Raw genomic sequence first — 16,398 nt, 5'->3', positions numbered from 1 at the left:
TTATGAGAAATATGTAATTGTTTAGATAAATGAAGGTAGTGATCTTAAATGGGAAGTATGGTGGATGATGTGATGGTTTTACTGTTTCTATCCTACACATTGTATATAGCGCCCATCACCTACACAAATACAGATATGGGTTTCCAGAGACTGTGAAATGTATTTGGCAAACAAGTACTTGCTCGTATAAAGGAGCATAGTAGGCCTACAGATTTTTCATTCAACATTGGACAACTACATTACTACATAAAAAGTTGATACCAGCAATTTTTGTATGTATTTTTTTAATTTACTATATAGACATTATAATAATAAGAAAAGTTCCAGTTATTCATATAGATCTCAGTGAGACAAACATTATTCCTCTCAATACATGTGAGTACAAAGTCATGAGAATAATTCATTATGTATGAATCATCAATTTGAGGCCATTCATGTATGTATCATTTCACATTAAATAACCTCTAAAGCTTTATAGCAGTGGTCTACTGTACTTTTGCAATTAATAGATGCTAAAAAAAAATGCAAACAATATTTTCAGTCATTGTGACAATTTTGATAATAACCAGGATAAAGGATTTTGAAACCCAAATGATGGTACTAGATGTCCTATCTGTTACTGAGGGACTTTGTTTAATAACAGTTTTCAATTAATATGTTGGATAATGGGTGTTTTTCAGCACCAGGGGTTAAATGTAAATAAGTAAACTAATTTTAACGTAAAACGGTGCTGTCTGTAAAGCCAAGTTTTGCCTTTAACGACATTGCTGTTTTAAATCTCTCCTGCAAAGTCACTGAATATTGGTGATTTGCAAAATCTGCAGTTTAATACTTTTACCCCCAGATACATTTTCAAATGGGGGTGGGGGTACTGTTAATTGTCAATTATAAAGAAATGGGCAGCACAGTGGCTCAGTGGTTAGCACTCCTGTCTCACGGCACTTAGGTCATGAGTTCGATTCCCAACCATGGCCTTATCTGTGTGGAGTTTCTATGTTCTCCCCGTGTTTGCGTAAATTTCCTCCGGGAGCTCCGGTTTACTCCCACACTCCAGAAACATACTGGTAGGTTAATTGGCTGATTTAAATGGACCCTAGTCTGTGTCTGTGTCTGTGTGTGTGTGTTAGGGAATTTAGACTGTAAGCTCCAATGGGGCAGGGACTGATGTTTATGAGTTCTCTGTACAGCGCTGCGGAATTAGTAGCGCTATATAAACTGCTGCTGCTGATGATGATGATGAAAGGGGAATAAAAAGCATTCTTTATATGGATTAATGAGTGCCTCCAATAACAAAACCCTTTCTTCCACTATCTTAATAGTTTACATATAACACAAGTTTACTCTATCCCATAGCAACCAATGAGATAATATGACTGTGCTCTAGACCATAACAACCAATACATTAATATCGTTATGCTGCAACAATACAATATAATATATAATAGATGTTTAAGTTTTCAGGCAATTAAATATTTTCTTAAATATTTTCATTAAAAAAAAAACTTTAAAACTAAAGAAATAAGTAAGATATATGAACCTTCTTTCAAATAGAGCTAACAAAATAAATTTCAACAACAACAAAATCTAGACACACTTTGATGCTGAACGCGTATGTAATTTGATTGTAATGCATCTTTTCAAAATGTACATACCGTATTTCCCCATGTATAAGACGCACCTTTTTTCAAAAAATGTAGGGTCTAAAAACGGGGTGCGTCTTATACAGGGGAAGCGGGGGATTGCGCGATTGGCAGGTCCGTTCCGCTAACGTGTGCTGAGGGGCTTGCTGCCGGCGGCTGCACACTATGTGCAGGTCCGTTCAGCAGATACAGGTAGGGAGAGTGTACTGGCCGGCTGCTCTGATCACGATCGGAGCAGCCGGCCGGCACACTCTCCCTGCCTGTCTCTGTGGAACGTACCTGCAGGGAGAGTGTGCTTGCCGGCAGCTCACTCGGAATCATCAATCAATACACCAGGGGAGGGAGAGATGGTTCCAGCGGTGCAGAGGGTTAGCTGACTTACCGGACTATAAAGGTACTGACTTTCCATAGCGCAGAGCAGCACAACCTCTGTTTCTTCTCTCCAGCGACCTGCAACAACTGATTGCAATCAGAGCAGCCAGCCAGCAAACTCTCCCTGCCTGTCTCTGCCGAACGGACCTGCAGGGAGAGTGTGCTGGCCGGCAGCTGCACAATCTCAGCACACTTCAGTTGAACGGAACAAAACTTTTTAACAGCAAATATATATATTTTTTAAAATTTCGTAGGAAAAAACGAAGGTGCATCTTATACAATGGAGCGTCCTATACATGGGGAAATAAGGTACTTCTTTGCAATAAATAGTAACCTATAGGGCCTGGAGAGTAGAGACAGTTGGTCAGAATTGCAATTACCATTTTTTTTTACTGTACAGTTACTTAATATTGAATAATAGAGACAGGGACAAAACGTTCCATTGACAAATCTATAATTGGGACTGTCCCTGGAAATTAGAGACATCAACAACAAAGATTGTCAACTATACCACATTATCCTGCTCTAGCTTTATAGGAGCTTCAATTCACCACTCTTTAACATTGGGGACCATGCCTTTTCACTATATCTCAGTCTGTGGCTCCCAGCTTACCCCATTTATCTCCTCACATCACGATGTTCTGATTGGATACAGGTTGTTCTGTCTCCACCCACATCAAAACTGAGGACTTATCAGATGAATATTAAGAATGAATATAATAGGGTTCTCAGTTGCTAGTCAAAAGTACCAGAAAACATGGCTTGGTGTGGATATGTCCTTCCTTAAAGGAAACACCTGTTTGTTTTACCTATGTAAATGTTCAACCTATGTTCAACATTGTGCACAGTGAAATATTAGTTTTTTAATTATTTAATTTGTCTGCACAGTCTGTATGTTCTCCCTGTATTCACGTAGGTTTCCTGAGGGTACTCTGGTTATTTCTCATGGTTCAAAAACATACTGGGGGCTTAATTAGATAATAACCTTGAAATTAAATTACACGTGAGTATGATTGGTTTGTAAGCTCCTCTGTGGCAAAGGAATGATGTGACTGAAAAAAAAATGATCTGCTTATTCTGACCTGCTTACTACTTACATCCCAACTGCCACAATTTTTTCGGGACAGTCATAATTTGCGAGTCAGAGCATACAATGAAAGGGATAGTGTTTCACCAGTAAGTGGGAGCAATTGGGCGGAGTGGGTTGGGTTTGTGTGAATAGGGGTTTTAGCTTCTGAGGATTAGGGTGGCTTTGATTAATCCCAACTTTACCTGAATAAATGTTATATAAATATCCATCCATAAAAAATTTCAGCTACAGTACTCACACTTCCCAACACTACCGATTGATGAAATCAGTACAAAACAGGACCCGCCCCTGAACCACCTTACTGCGGTTATTTCTAGAGACACCAAGGGGTATATTTACTAAATATACCCCCATGCCTCTTTGCTTTTAGAAAAATGTGCTTTTGGTTACCAAATATCAACATTGCCCAATAAAACATGGGATTGTTTGCAGGTATGCTAAAGAAACCCACACAAACCAATGAGATATTTTGTCCTAATTAGTCTAACTTACACTAAATCCACCTAATATATGATGCGTTGCAATGAATAACAGTATATTTTAAAGACAGGGAAAAATATTTTAGTATGGCTGCATAGAGTGTCTATATTGTTCACTAATAGCTTTCATTTTCTCTCATTAGATCCATTTGCACAGAAACTATATAATTTCAGTTGTACATTTGCATGATCCTTCACAGTTTGTCTTCACCATGTCCATATCGCACATTGACTTCATTCTACTGCAGTCGATAAAGGGGTGGTCGACATATGGACAAGGATTCGCTGAAATCATAAGAAAAATGTAAATAATGATTTTTGATGTATATTATTGTTAAGTTCATAAACTAATGGAGCACCGTTGCTCTCTAATTGATTTACCGTATATACTCGAGTATAAGTCGACCCGAATATAAGCCGAGGCACCTAATTTTACTACATAAAACTGGGAAAACTTACAAAAGTATGCTGAAAAACTCGGCTTATACACGAGTATATACGGTAAGTGATTAAACTAAATAAACTGTATCATATACCAATAATTTTATTACAGCAAAATAACGAAAACTTAAATAAAGTAATTGCTTCATATCACAAATAGGAAAAACATGTAAATCAGCCATTACTATATTTTCCAAATGCAAGTACTTACTATATTGCTGTAAATATATTCTATTTATGAGACACATAGGATACATTTTAAGCAATTAGCCGGAGTTTTGGCCCCAATGGGGCGTTATCTTGCTCTGTCCTATACATATAAAGGGTAACCTGCGGAAATAACATGGCCATCAGTGACTGATGGTAAATATCTCTGGCTATCACTTCTGAGGACATCCCCATCGCTTTGCATGTGTTTACATTGTGGAACTGGAAATTCAAGCTAAGCTCCCAGTGCCACACATATGCTGCTTGATTTCTAGAGCTGAACAGGGGCCTCTAGAGCGATAAGTAGCCCTTATCATTCAGGATATTTTATTGCCATGGTAGTTGTATAATAATGGTAAATTCATAGAGATAACCCATAGAGCTATTCATATTTGGATTCACCTCACTTTGAAAGCCATGATTAAAAGTAGTAGTCACTGACTACCTCAGTTGCGGTCATTGACAACACAGTTCAAATCATTGCTCCTATCTACAGTTACCATATTAAGTTCAAAGTTCATTCATCAGCCTATTATACTTGACGTCCAACGGCAGGGTTTTATAAAAATGCAATTAACAGCATGGATGAGGTCAGGAATTATGGTGGCAAGTACTGAATATTTTTATACTTGTCGCAAAAAATCCCATGTCCACATTAGGTGCTGTTAGTTACTTTGATGACAATCCCTGTCTCCAGTATAACATACTGTCGAAATTCCATTGCAGAATTTCCCATTTATGATTAGAGGCACTATGGGAAAAAGGTGGTACGTACTGCATAAGCCATCGTCGCAATTGTTTTTACAGTCTCCGCACTTAGGTCCAGCCGTGTATGGATTGTTCAAAGAGTTGACATTTCCCCTGAAAGAAGTTGTAAAGTAAACAGAGGTATAGAAAGATAGAAAGCAGAATGTTCATACCAGTAACATCTGTAATCATGTCTGAGTAGGATGGGTGTAGATATGAGCAAAACAGAAATAGTCTCTGAGTTCAACTTTTGTGCTGCCATTTTGCATAAGGCAATAAAGCAATGCATTTGTATTATATTTTTCAAAATGTTTAGCCTATAAATATAGCTAGGACAACAAACACATTTTTCTCTGCAATCAATACGGATGAAGGCCTGGCAGAAAATATTGATGCAAAAATAAAGGCAAAATTTCTTGACCAAATGGGGGGATGAGGTAATATTCTGGGGAATAGTTTTGAACATTTTGCTCCACTCTACATGGAAGGATCTTGGCATGACCAGTAGTTGAAGTGGGCTGGTATATGGTGCTATGCTATACCGCCACTTTTCCTACAGCTTTGATTATAATTCCATTCACTTACATTTTCCATACCACCACTTCTAGAATACCACTTTGACCACTGGGCTTCTACACCCTTTCCCATCACCAGAAAACTAAGTAAAGCTGATTCCTCGATGCATAAGTTATTAAATAATGTACTTTTTCTGGATACAATCTCAGGCTTTGTAGAGAAATCATTAATGACCTAGGCTAGATCAGTTACTTTGAAAGGGATAGTATACTATAACATTGCTTTATGTTATAATTCATATTTACAAGAGTCGTTCTTGCTAATCAAACAAGAGTATATCCTCACTTTCATATAAAATGAAATAAGCACCTTATACATTTATCCAAATATATACTTTAAGAGCCCCACCCTACTCATACATCACACGACCCTCCAAATTCCCATACCCCCATAGGGATGTGAATATTGGGAAGTGGGAATGACCTAAAGTAATTGTGTGTGTGCTTTATTGGATTAATTGATAGGATTGATAAACTAAATTAACATGTAAAAGAAGTTTAAGAAAGCCTAAGTTAAAGAAATTGTTTCCTCTATGTGTGTAAGCAAAAAGCATTATGCCATCCATAGCTACATCAACAACTCATGGGCGCACGGAGGATGGTCGGGGGGGGGGGGGTTTCCCCCCGCCGACCCAAAAAACAAAAAAAACCGAGAGAGAGCTGCTGCGCATGCGCCCGCGCATATATATACAATATATATACAATACAGCACCGCCGCGGACGCTTCTTTGACAGCGCCGCGGCTGCTGTATAGGACAGTGGCCACTTAGTTAGCGCAGGGGGGGTTTCTAGAGACTCAGAAACCCCCCCTGCGTGCGCGACTGCAACTGATGCAGAAATGTGCTATATACATAATGTTGTACCATATAGCATATAGATAAAATATGAATATAAATCATAGTAACATGAGGAATATTTTTAATATGTATTAAAGGAATTATTGTGAATTAACCAAACTAGAATAATTATAACAAAATAATACATACTTATTGTAAATTTAAATATAAGCAAGATATGTCACACTTTACTTTAAACTCTTACACCCACATGGGCATTACTCTCCTTCCTAAAGAACTTGTACACTTCCCCCCCCCTTGGCTCCATTCACCGGCCCACTCACAGCATCAGCCAGCACAGTGATTGACACTGTGGACCTGACTCGTCAAGGAACATATCTGCAAATTTTGTACGTATAATCCGCAAATTTGTGGCAATCGCTAGCGCACGTGGCCACGGCCAAGTCAAGCTCTGGGCATCTCAAAAGAACGTAATTTTCTGCTGTAACTCTTGCTCCAGCTACAGGACTACTCTAAGTCTGATTACTAGTGATGACGGCTGTGCATGCAAGCTATAACATGTGCTTGTAATCAGGAACCACTGTAAAAATTTATTTTATGTACAGTAGATGTTAAGATCATCCTAATGTATTTTGTGTAGGAAAAAATATATTTTTTTGCAAATTTATATTCCACATAGGTATTGGACTTATCCTACAGTGTGGTAGAGCCAAGCAGACCTACACCCGTATTCATCAGCGCAGGTATTTTCAGATCAGTTCCTTGTTGAATTTGAACATGTGTATGTCTGAATCTCGTGCATTTTAAAACAAACGCACGTTGTGCTCAGTATGCGTGAATCAGGCCCTGTTAGAGGAGTAGGGACAGTTCAAACAGAGGACACCATCATACTTGCCTACTAACCCGGAATTTCCGGAAGGGTCCCGAATTTCTCAGAGTCCACCCAGCCAAGAGTAGGCAAACTTCCGGATCTTAAAAATGCCGATATTCACGGCTTTGAATATCAAGAGCAGGGCTTAAAAGCGTCATTAAGCCCCTCCCCCGCTATTCATTGCAGTGAATTTTGGCATTTTATAGGTGGGCGGAGCTATCATGACAATGATGTTACCATGCCCCCCCTCCTACCCCTGTTACATGACCTGTCCCTGTTCTGTCAGAGTCAGAAAGTCAGCAAGTATGGTTACCATGCTACAGTACTTGATGGATGAAGTGCAGGCGACTTGCATTACCATGTACTCCTTTCTCCAGAGAGACAGAAGACAACAGAGCTGTGTAGCAAATAGTGACCCAGCAGTTGAGGTGAGAACTTTATCTCTGCCCCTCTTAGAATTGTGCTTCCCGATCACACCTTATGGGAGTAACAGCCCTGTGTACGCAACAGACACAGTCTGCCTGTCCTTAGAATACGCATTTATGTAACATTATATAACTGACGCTGCAATTACCCATCAAATGTCAATTATAAAATCAGACACCAGCTCTCAACTGTAATTCTACAGACAGAAATTCAATGATGATGACATAAATAACACAAGAACACCAATACATGCATAATGTATGTCAAATAAGAGACTTCTGACACATTGGAATGAAACAAAGATGATTCTGCACAGAGTAAGTAAAAGGCAACTAACTGATATAACAAAAAGGAAATTAGGATATAATAAGCACTTACACTGGACAATGATGACACACATAAAGGTATCCCAGGTTGGGACAGTAAGAACAGGCACATCCGACTTCACACGATTTATACCACACAAGCTGAAAGTTTAAATCATAGTTTGTTACATCTCTACAACATAAATATAGCAATAATAATTCAGTTGTGACAGTGTACTTAACATTCTAAATATAACGCTTTGTGTATCAAACTTGTACAATTTTTTTTTTTTACAAATGTTATAACTGTGTGTGCATATGTTGCAAGACAATACTTTGTGTGGTATTTCTATGTGCATTATTACATGATGGGCCTCATTCATTAAAGAAAAACAATGAGTAAGCTTTCTCCTGGACAAAACCATGTCACAATGCAAGGGGTGCAAATTAGTTTATTATTTTGCACCTAAGATAAATACTGGCTGCTTTTTCTTGTAGCACAAATTCTTGATAGCTTTATTCTTACACTGAAATTGAAAGTTGATCTAGGACATGACTTACCCCAACTACAAATCTGCCATCAGATTTTAAATTTACCTCCCCCTCCAATGCAACATGGTTTTGCCAAGGTGCAAAGTTACTACTTTTTTTTTTTTGCTTTACTTTCCCTAATGAATCAGGCCCAATATCATTATATTTAAAGTAAGCTGAAAATGTTGTTAGACACTAGGCTGATGGTTTTGAAAGTGAACTAGCAAAATCTATATCTGCCATTAGATAATCTTCCAAAAATGATTTCTGATTACCAAACCTGAGTTTAGTACCACTGACAATTTAGGTACCTGGGTATAATGACCAATGATATCCCCTATTTTTTTGGATCCTTTTCCATAAACAAAATTTTCACGTTCATTATAGAATGCAGTTATCACTTCTTTCCACGAGGCTGGATATGATGCCAGGAATAAGTTTTCCCCACAATAGTATTCTAAAATATAATATATAATTGGACAACATTTATATTCTTAGACATTTGAATACAATATGCTATATTGTTTGTCTTCTGTTAGACAAAGTAAGTGTTAATTTTAAATTTTTCATCCAATTATCTTTTTTATTTTGAAACTTATTATCTTTTCATATGAATATATTTGTCAGTTTCAGGACCATTCCATCCTACTTGTATCTCAAGTAATATATAGAGTGGCTGAAGAGACATGAATACTGGAAGCATAGGGAACATTAGTCAGTTTAAAAAATGCCAGTGTTTATAGTCTGTGCCCTACTAGCATGGAGTTAATGATCCTCAAGGAGAACTGTAACTGAGGCTTACATCTTAGTTATGGTTAGAGTTTATACCATGTTCAAAAATATGTAATGGATTAAAGTGCTACCATGCTTAAATGAAGTCTAATTCATTAAGATAATTAAAAGTACTGAGTTATACTTGCATTTAGTAGAGTGATCTTCCAATATTGTAGGTTGTTTAGAAGCCACCAATGGTCTATCTTTTCTCTTACTACTTTTTGTCTGTTTTAGACATGTTGTTGAAGCTCCTTCACTGTGAATATCTTATCTATGTGATGTTTGAATTTACTTTGGTGCAAGGGTAAAAGTGAGCTGGTATAAGGTGGTATGGTATAAGGTGGTATGGTGTAAGCTGGTATGGTTATATAGTGGTATGGTGTAAGGTGGTATGGTGTAAGGTGGTATGGTGTAAGGTGGTATGGTGTAAGCTGGTATGGTATATAGTGGTATGGTGTAAGGTGGTATGGTGTAAGGTGGTATGGTGTAAGGTGGTATGGTATATAGTGGTATGGTATATAGTGGTATGGTGTAAGCTGGTATGGTATATAGTGGTTTGGTGTAAGGTGTAAGGTGGTATGGTATAAGGTTATGTGACATATCACCATTTTTACGGCTTTGAATTTAAAACTATCAAGTTCCATTCACTTACATTTTCAATTTTGCTACTTCTACATTTCCACTTGGACCACTGCTTGGGGATAGATTTATCAAATCTCGTTTGAGTCAGGGAAACCTAAGTAGGAATTAAGAAAGCAGCAATGGACTGTTGGTGGCTTCTGCAGGACCCACTGGAGGGGAGATCACTGTACTGACAGTAATTATAACTCTGTATTTTCTCTTATTTTAAGGACAAAATTCTCATCCTTTCATCACCTGTCGTTACCCAACAGTTTGAGATCCCTGTATGAACAAGCCCTTAATTCTGTCACTGTTGAAGATGAAAGTATACATTCAGTATAAAAGTATACAGACAGCTCAGCACGGTGGCTCAGTGGTTATCACTTCTGCCACACAGCAATGGGGTCATGAGTTTCATTCCCGAACATGACTTTATCTGTGTGGAGTTATATGTTCTCCCCGTGTTTGCATGGGTTTCCTCCCGGGTTATCCGGTTTCCTCCCACACTCCAAAAACCTACTAGTAGGCTGCTATCAAATTGACCCTAGTCTCTCTCTCTCTCTCTCTCTCAGGGGTAAATGTATCAAGGTGCGATTTTGCAAAATCAGCGATTGTCTCGGGAGACTTGACACTCGTAGATGTATAAAGCTGAGATTTCATGTAAAATCGCCAGAGATGTGTTTCTGTCAAAAGCGCTATTTCCAAATCGATAGAGATCAAACTCCCGACTGCTTGCCACTCTGGCTATACAAGTCTCATATGTATGAAGCTGCGATTGTGCAAACTCTCCTGAGTTTGCTTTACAACACGCCAGATACAACATGCTGCATCCTAGCAGCGTGTTTAGTAAACACATCACTGTTACACTGTCCTGTCATCAGGGCCGGTGCTAGGGTCCTCGGCGCCCTAGGCAGAATGTCAAAATCCACCCCCCCCGTCTTTCCTTTCCTTAACTTGGCTCTTAACGTCCCTCACTGACACTGTCGGGCCATGATGATGATATCACGCCCGACAGTCAGTGAGTGGAGGGGAGGAGACGGAGCGCCCCATCAGCTGTTGGAGGGGAGGGTGGCGGTGGTGATTCATAGCCCCTCCCATCTCCCCATGGATCTATCTGAAGCTGTGTGGCGGCCGTGGAAGGTATGCTCAGCGGTCGCCGCACTGTTATAAAGTACCATAATAAAAGCATTTTAATTCTGTGGCGCCCACCAGAGCCCGGCGCCCTAGGCAACTGCCTAACCTTGCCTAATGGGAGCACCGGGCATGCCTGTCATACAGCCGGAGGTCCCGGCAGCTGTCAAAACTGTAAAAAATAGATATTTATCTATAGACCCTTTAAAATCCTTCAGTACATAGCTATAATTCTTCTACAAGAATTACAATTGCGTGGGTGAGGCTCAGAACTTTAATAGAGATCACACATGGCATTTTAGGTAAATTATCATACTTAGCCCTTATAAAGTGTAAGGGGCACTAGGATAATGTCAGAAGTGGCGAGATCAAAAATGTAAATGTTAATATTTCACAGTGATTAAACAGCCAGGAACAACACTGCCTGGAAAACTCCACATAATATCTAAACTGTTTTTTTAAAAAAAGCAATTTTATTACCATGTGAATATTATAGGATAAGTAATTTTACTCTAGACTTCTAGGAAGCATGTGTTTTTTGGTGCCTGAATGTCAAATACAATAAAGCATAATTGCCCACTCTCTCGGAATGTCTGGGAGACTCCTGATTCAGGGAGGTCTCCCAGATAACCAGGGTAGCAGGCCATGACGCGTTTCGTGATGAATAGAGTCATTTTGGCCCGACCCCCTACGCAAAATCACACTTTGGTGTGAATGCATCCGGAAGCATATTATCTGTGACTCTACAGGTGGCTTAATACCAGACTGTATTGATAACTTGGCATAACCCAGTCTGAAACTGTAAATTAAAGTACATGTGTAAGTGTTATTGATGCAATTTTCTTATTTGTACAAAGCTATGGAATGTCTGTTAGTTTATAAATAATTGAAAATGATTCACTTACTTGATGTTTTTCTATCACTGATCTCACTGTGTTTAAATTGACATTTTTTAGCCCAGTCTTCAGCAGTCTTTTGAGCCTCTATGTTCCATTTCTATAAAATAAATGCATTACTGTTATTTGCTAAGTGGCGCTATTTTTCATGTCAGAGTGTTACCTACAACATTGTGGAAATACACTAAGCAAATATTTTACACTTAAATGATCTCTAAAAATTATTATTTTTCTCCGTATTATAAAGTATGCACCCCTGTCCCCCATTCATCATCATCACCATTTATTTATATAGCGCCACTAAATCAGCAGCACTGTACAGATAACTCATTCACATCAGTCCACGCCCCATTGGAGCTTACAGTCTAAATTCCCTATCATACACACACACAGACAGACAGAGAGAGAGAGACTAGGGTCAATTTTGAAAGCAGCCAATTAAACTACTAGTATGTTTTTGGAGTGTGGGAGGAAACCGGAGCACCCGGAGGAAACAAACGCAAACACGGGGAGAACATACAAACTCCACACAGATAAGGCCATGGTCGGGAATTGAACTCATGACCCCAGCGCTGTGAGGCAGAAGTACTAACCACTTAGCCACCGTGCTGACCATTGGGATCAATTCTGTGCTCTGAGCTCGACTCCTCTTTATCAGGCTTTGTGGGGTTTTAAGGATAAAAGTGCCCCTGAACATGCAAGTTTAATAACCAGTTAAGTAGTCCAGGGGGCAGAGTTGTAGTAGTACAGTACATATTTTAGAATAACATCAGTGATATCTCACTCCTTTAATTACTCCTGCAGCACCTCACTTAGTTGCAGGCAGTAAATATTGTGGACAGTGGTCCACAGTGTTTATCAGAGCTGACACTCTCCTTGGTGGTTATCCCTCTAACCATCGAGGTGGGAAATTAAGTTCATTGGTATAGTAGCAAGATTTGGGTCACTCTGCTCTGGTAACCTATCTCTGCACTCTCTCGACAAGTCAACACAACACTGTCAGACTTGGGTCACTATCATTCCCGGAATGCCCACTAGAACTCTCCATATCAACTCAGGCCTGCACAGCACACACCAAACCAAGAGCCTTCTGCCTACGTTTTAGGCAAGCTTGTCTTTCTGATGTAGTTCTTTTCCTTTTAGTTACAGTATAGGTCAATTCAGATACCAACAAGGTCAGAGCTGTTTCTAAGACTTGCAATTGAACTTGAGTAAGGTTCTGGACATAAGTTTTCGAGGGATCAGTTAACTTCAAAGTCATCATCCTTGAATGACAAATGCGCAACATCAAGGAACTACTTCATGTGCATAAGAACAGTCCTCTGAACCCACCAATGTGATTTGAAGTCCACATTATATATCTATTCTCTCCACTGCAAACTTGTGTTGCTATGATGTCCTGGGCATCAGTGAAGCCTGGACAGCATTCTGTGTCTGGCATCAGTACATCTGGACATCAGTGCATCTGGACTGCAGCCTTACTAGCCAGCCAGTGGAGGTAAGTTACTGTTTTTAGTTTACAAATATTAAGTGTGTGAGGTGCTTGGAAGTGGGAATTGGGGGAGGAGGAGCAATAGGCTGAAGCTTTGCCTAGGATGCCGAGAATCCTTGCACAGACCATGGTGTCACAAATGTTCCACTGTGCCGTACCTAGAGCATGGACAATACAGAAATGGCATACAGAGCAGTGCAAAAACAATAATAAAGTTCAATTAAAACCAACTCAGATGAGAACAGGTGAATAGGACAAAGAGATAAAAGTGAATGATAGAACACTTAGAAGCTAGGAAAGGGCAGGAGGACAGGTGGGGAGTGAACTAAAGGAAGCTGTACCTGTGCCCAGCAGTGTGCGCAGACTAATAGGATCAGAGCAGTGATGGAGATGCAAAGCAAAGGGAGAGGAGCAGAACCAAGGGCAGGGGGCTAGAGTGGAGGATCAATAGTGAGGCTGGGGAGCCAAAGGTGGAGGTAACAGCAGGAGGAGGACACAAGGATAAGAGTGCTCTGCTCATGGGAGCTTACAATCTAAAGGACTTTCTGCTATGATTCATCATCACCATCACCAGCGGCTCATAACAGTGGGTGGGGATAAAACAACCTGTGACCAATAAGATCACTGAAATATTCATAGTAACAGGAGATGAGTGTACTGATTTTGGTAGTGGCCACTCGTGATAATGTTAGTGATGTCAGGATCGCATGCTATGGAAGAGGTAGCATGATGAACGTGGTAGTTAGGAGGAAAGATTTGATTTGCAAGCTGAAAGTTAGATAGTGGAAGAAGCAGGGTCCTCAAATGCACAGAATAGTGATGTGAGGCTACTGTCAGACTAATGCAGATAGATTATGGTGTCAAACACAGCTCTATATGAAAAATAGATTGTGTATCCAACTTGTTTAGGCTCTAGTGTCATCTTACCACTTTCAGCATGTTGCATGCAGTTGGCTCGACATTTTTTCTACACTCATTTATTATGGTAACAATTTCATTCTGTACAGATGGCTGGTCAGTTAACAGTGAAGAAATTGGATCCTTTGCCTGAAAGAGTTACAATTTACAGATATTTTTAATAAAAATTGTTTATAATGTCCATGGGCCTGATTCATTAAGGAAAGTTAAGGAAAAAATTGAGTAAGTTTCTTGGACAAAACCATGTTGCAATGCAAGGGGTGCAAATTAGTTTATTGTTTTGCACATAAGGAAAATACTGTCTGTTTTTTCATGTATCATACAAATACTTGATAGCTTTATTTGTACACTGAGCTTTAAAGTTGATCTAGGACATGCCCTACCATAACTATAAATCTGCTGTCACATTTTAAATTTTCCTCCCCCTCCAATGCAACATGGTTTTATCCAGGAAACTTAAGTAAGAAAACTTACTCAAATTCTTGCTTAAGTTCCTTAATGAATCCGGCCCATACAGTACATTTATAGAATTAGTAAAATAGTACATCTGCTCTCTAATTTGGCATGTTACACTAAGTAAAAATAAATACGGTCTACTATCAGATGTGTTGCATATTTTCCTTCATGTTCTGCACTGTCTAAACCTCCAACGGAATCCATATGTTCCATGAATAATTTTTCCTTACTTTGGAAATAGGACAGGTAAGTAGATAAGATGCAGGGAATGCATCGTACATTATCTTGCTTATTTATTTTCCACAGCCAGAAGTGGCGTTTGAGAAAAATGTTTATTGTTACGAAGAAAATGTTTTCCAATCTGTCATTTTTTGATTGTATTAAATCATGTCCAGTTGATTCAAAATAGCGGTAAATACCACAAACAGTCAAACATACCTGCCCAGCAGTGAGTGCCAGCAAGCTCGATAAGCACAGGAGAAGAATCAACATGTTTTCAATTTCCTGTAACAATTATTTTGTTTGATTAGTACTTATTTACCAACAATTGTAATCTACATCAAAGACTCTAAAACATCTTTGGCCACAGGCAGATAAATGGAGACTTCCATATTCCAACAATGTGAAAGTATTGATTTGTATGTATTGGTATGCCATATTATATTAGCAAGATATTGCAGTTATCGAATTTCTATTCCAAGTTTTGCAGACCCTCTGAAGCTACAGTTTAAATCAATTAAAATATTCATACAGTTCCGATATTTAACGTTTTAGTACTATATTTTCTATTTACTTAACAGGGGGACTTTTTTTTTAAATAAACAAGAGTCATAAAACTAATTGTAGTAGCAAACTATTATTAAAATATAAAACTGTATATAACATGCTGATTTTTTTAATATATTTTTAACCATAAAAATGTAAACAATACTATTTTGAAACTTCCCATTTATCCAAAATGTATTGTAAATAATGTTTCTATAATATACTATATACTGTATGTCACTAATGCAGAATGTGTGTTTGGACATTTATATAGTATATCTGAGAAGAATCTCAGCCATGAGTTATTTCAGCAAATACCCAAATAGTGAATGAACATTTGCAAAATAGCTGAAACAAGTTATTCTATTAAATTGTAGCAATAACTAATGACTGTAATTGTAGAAAGCAATAGACTAGTCAATATAGTTCTTACCTGACTACAGCCAGTTACGTTTAGATGTTGTGCCTTTGAGATAGATCTGTGCAGTGTAACCTTACAGGATCTGAACACTACCTATAAATACAAGGGCAACTGGATAAACACTTCCAGGTTTTGTTTTTTTTAATAATTGAAGCAGTGTTTCAAATTAATGCATCAATTTGCATTTTCCAAGGTAATGATGACCGCAGGAACATGTTAAGTGTTGTGCAAATATGTCCCGTGACGTTAAATAAATCTTATTAAAATCTTCGTATTGTTGATTGTCCACATATAAAGCTTTTGGCAAATTAGGACAATGTGCTCTTGTTTCATGGCGACAATAATATAAATAAAGGAGAAGTCTACCCACAGCTGGGCACTGATCCATGCTTATGCCTAAACTAAGAGAGCTGTGAATTGGGGTAGTGCTATTGTGAAATGTA

The 16,398-nt window shown here is 38.6% G+C and overlaps 1 protein-coding gene across 1 annotated transcript; it reads right to left on the bottom strand.

The window, feature by feature from the left end:
• Positions 1 to 267: 267 nt before the first annotated feature.
• Positions 268 to 16,078, bottom strand: LOC142143407 (cysteine-rich venom protein-like). Its single transcript, XM_075201237.1, has 8 exons — positions 15,968 to 16,078; positions 15,208 to 15,273; positions 14,323 to 14,442; positions 11,913 to 12,003; positions 8,793 to 8,938; positions 8,024 to 8,112; positions 5,005 to 5,090; positions 268 to 3,866 (listed from the first exon to the last, which is right to left on the bottom strand). Exons 2-8 carry the CDS (start codon positions 15,259 to 15,261, stop codon positions 3,742 to 3,744), a joined length of 711 nt encoding a protein of 236 aa, XP_075057338.1. The 5' UTR covers positions 15,262 to 15,273; positions 15,968 to 16,078; the 3' UTR covers positions 268 to 3,741.
• Positions 16,079 to 16,398: the final 320 nt, after the last annotated feature.

This window comes from Mixophyes fleayi, chromosome 3 (genome assembly GCF_038048845.1).
Source record: "Mixophyes fleayi isolate aMixFle1 chromosome 3, aMixFle1.hap1, whole genome shotgun sequence".
Classification (NCBI taxonomy): Eukaryota; Metazoa; Chordata; class Amphibia; order Anura; family Limnodynastidae; genus Mixophyes; species Mixophyes fleayi.
This window is presented reverse-complemented; position numbering and strand designations above follow the sequence as displayed.

Coding starts and splice junctions, on each gene's coding strand:
- LOC142143407 (XM_075201237.1), bottom strand. CDS start 15,261: ATGTTGATTCTTCTCCTGTGCTTATCGAGCTTGCTGGCACTCACTGCT. Junction 14,443..15,207: donor TGGCACTCACTGCTGGGCAG/GTATGTTTGACT, acceptor TAACTCTTTCAG/GCAAAGGATCCAATTTCTTC. Junction 8,113..8,792: donor TCATTGGTCATTATACCCAG/GTACCTAAATTG, acceptor TTAAACTTTCAG/CTTGTGTGGTATAAATCGTG.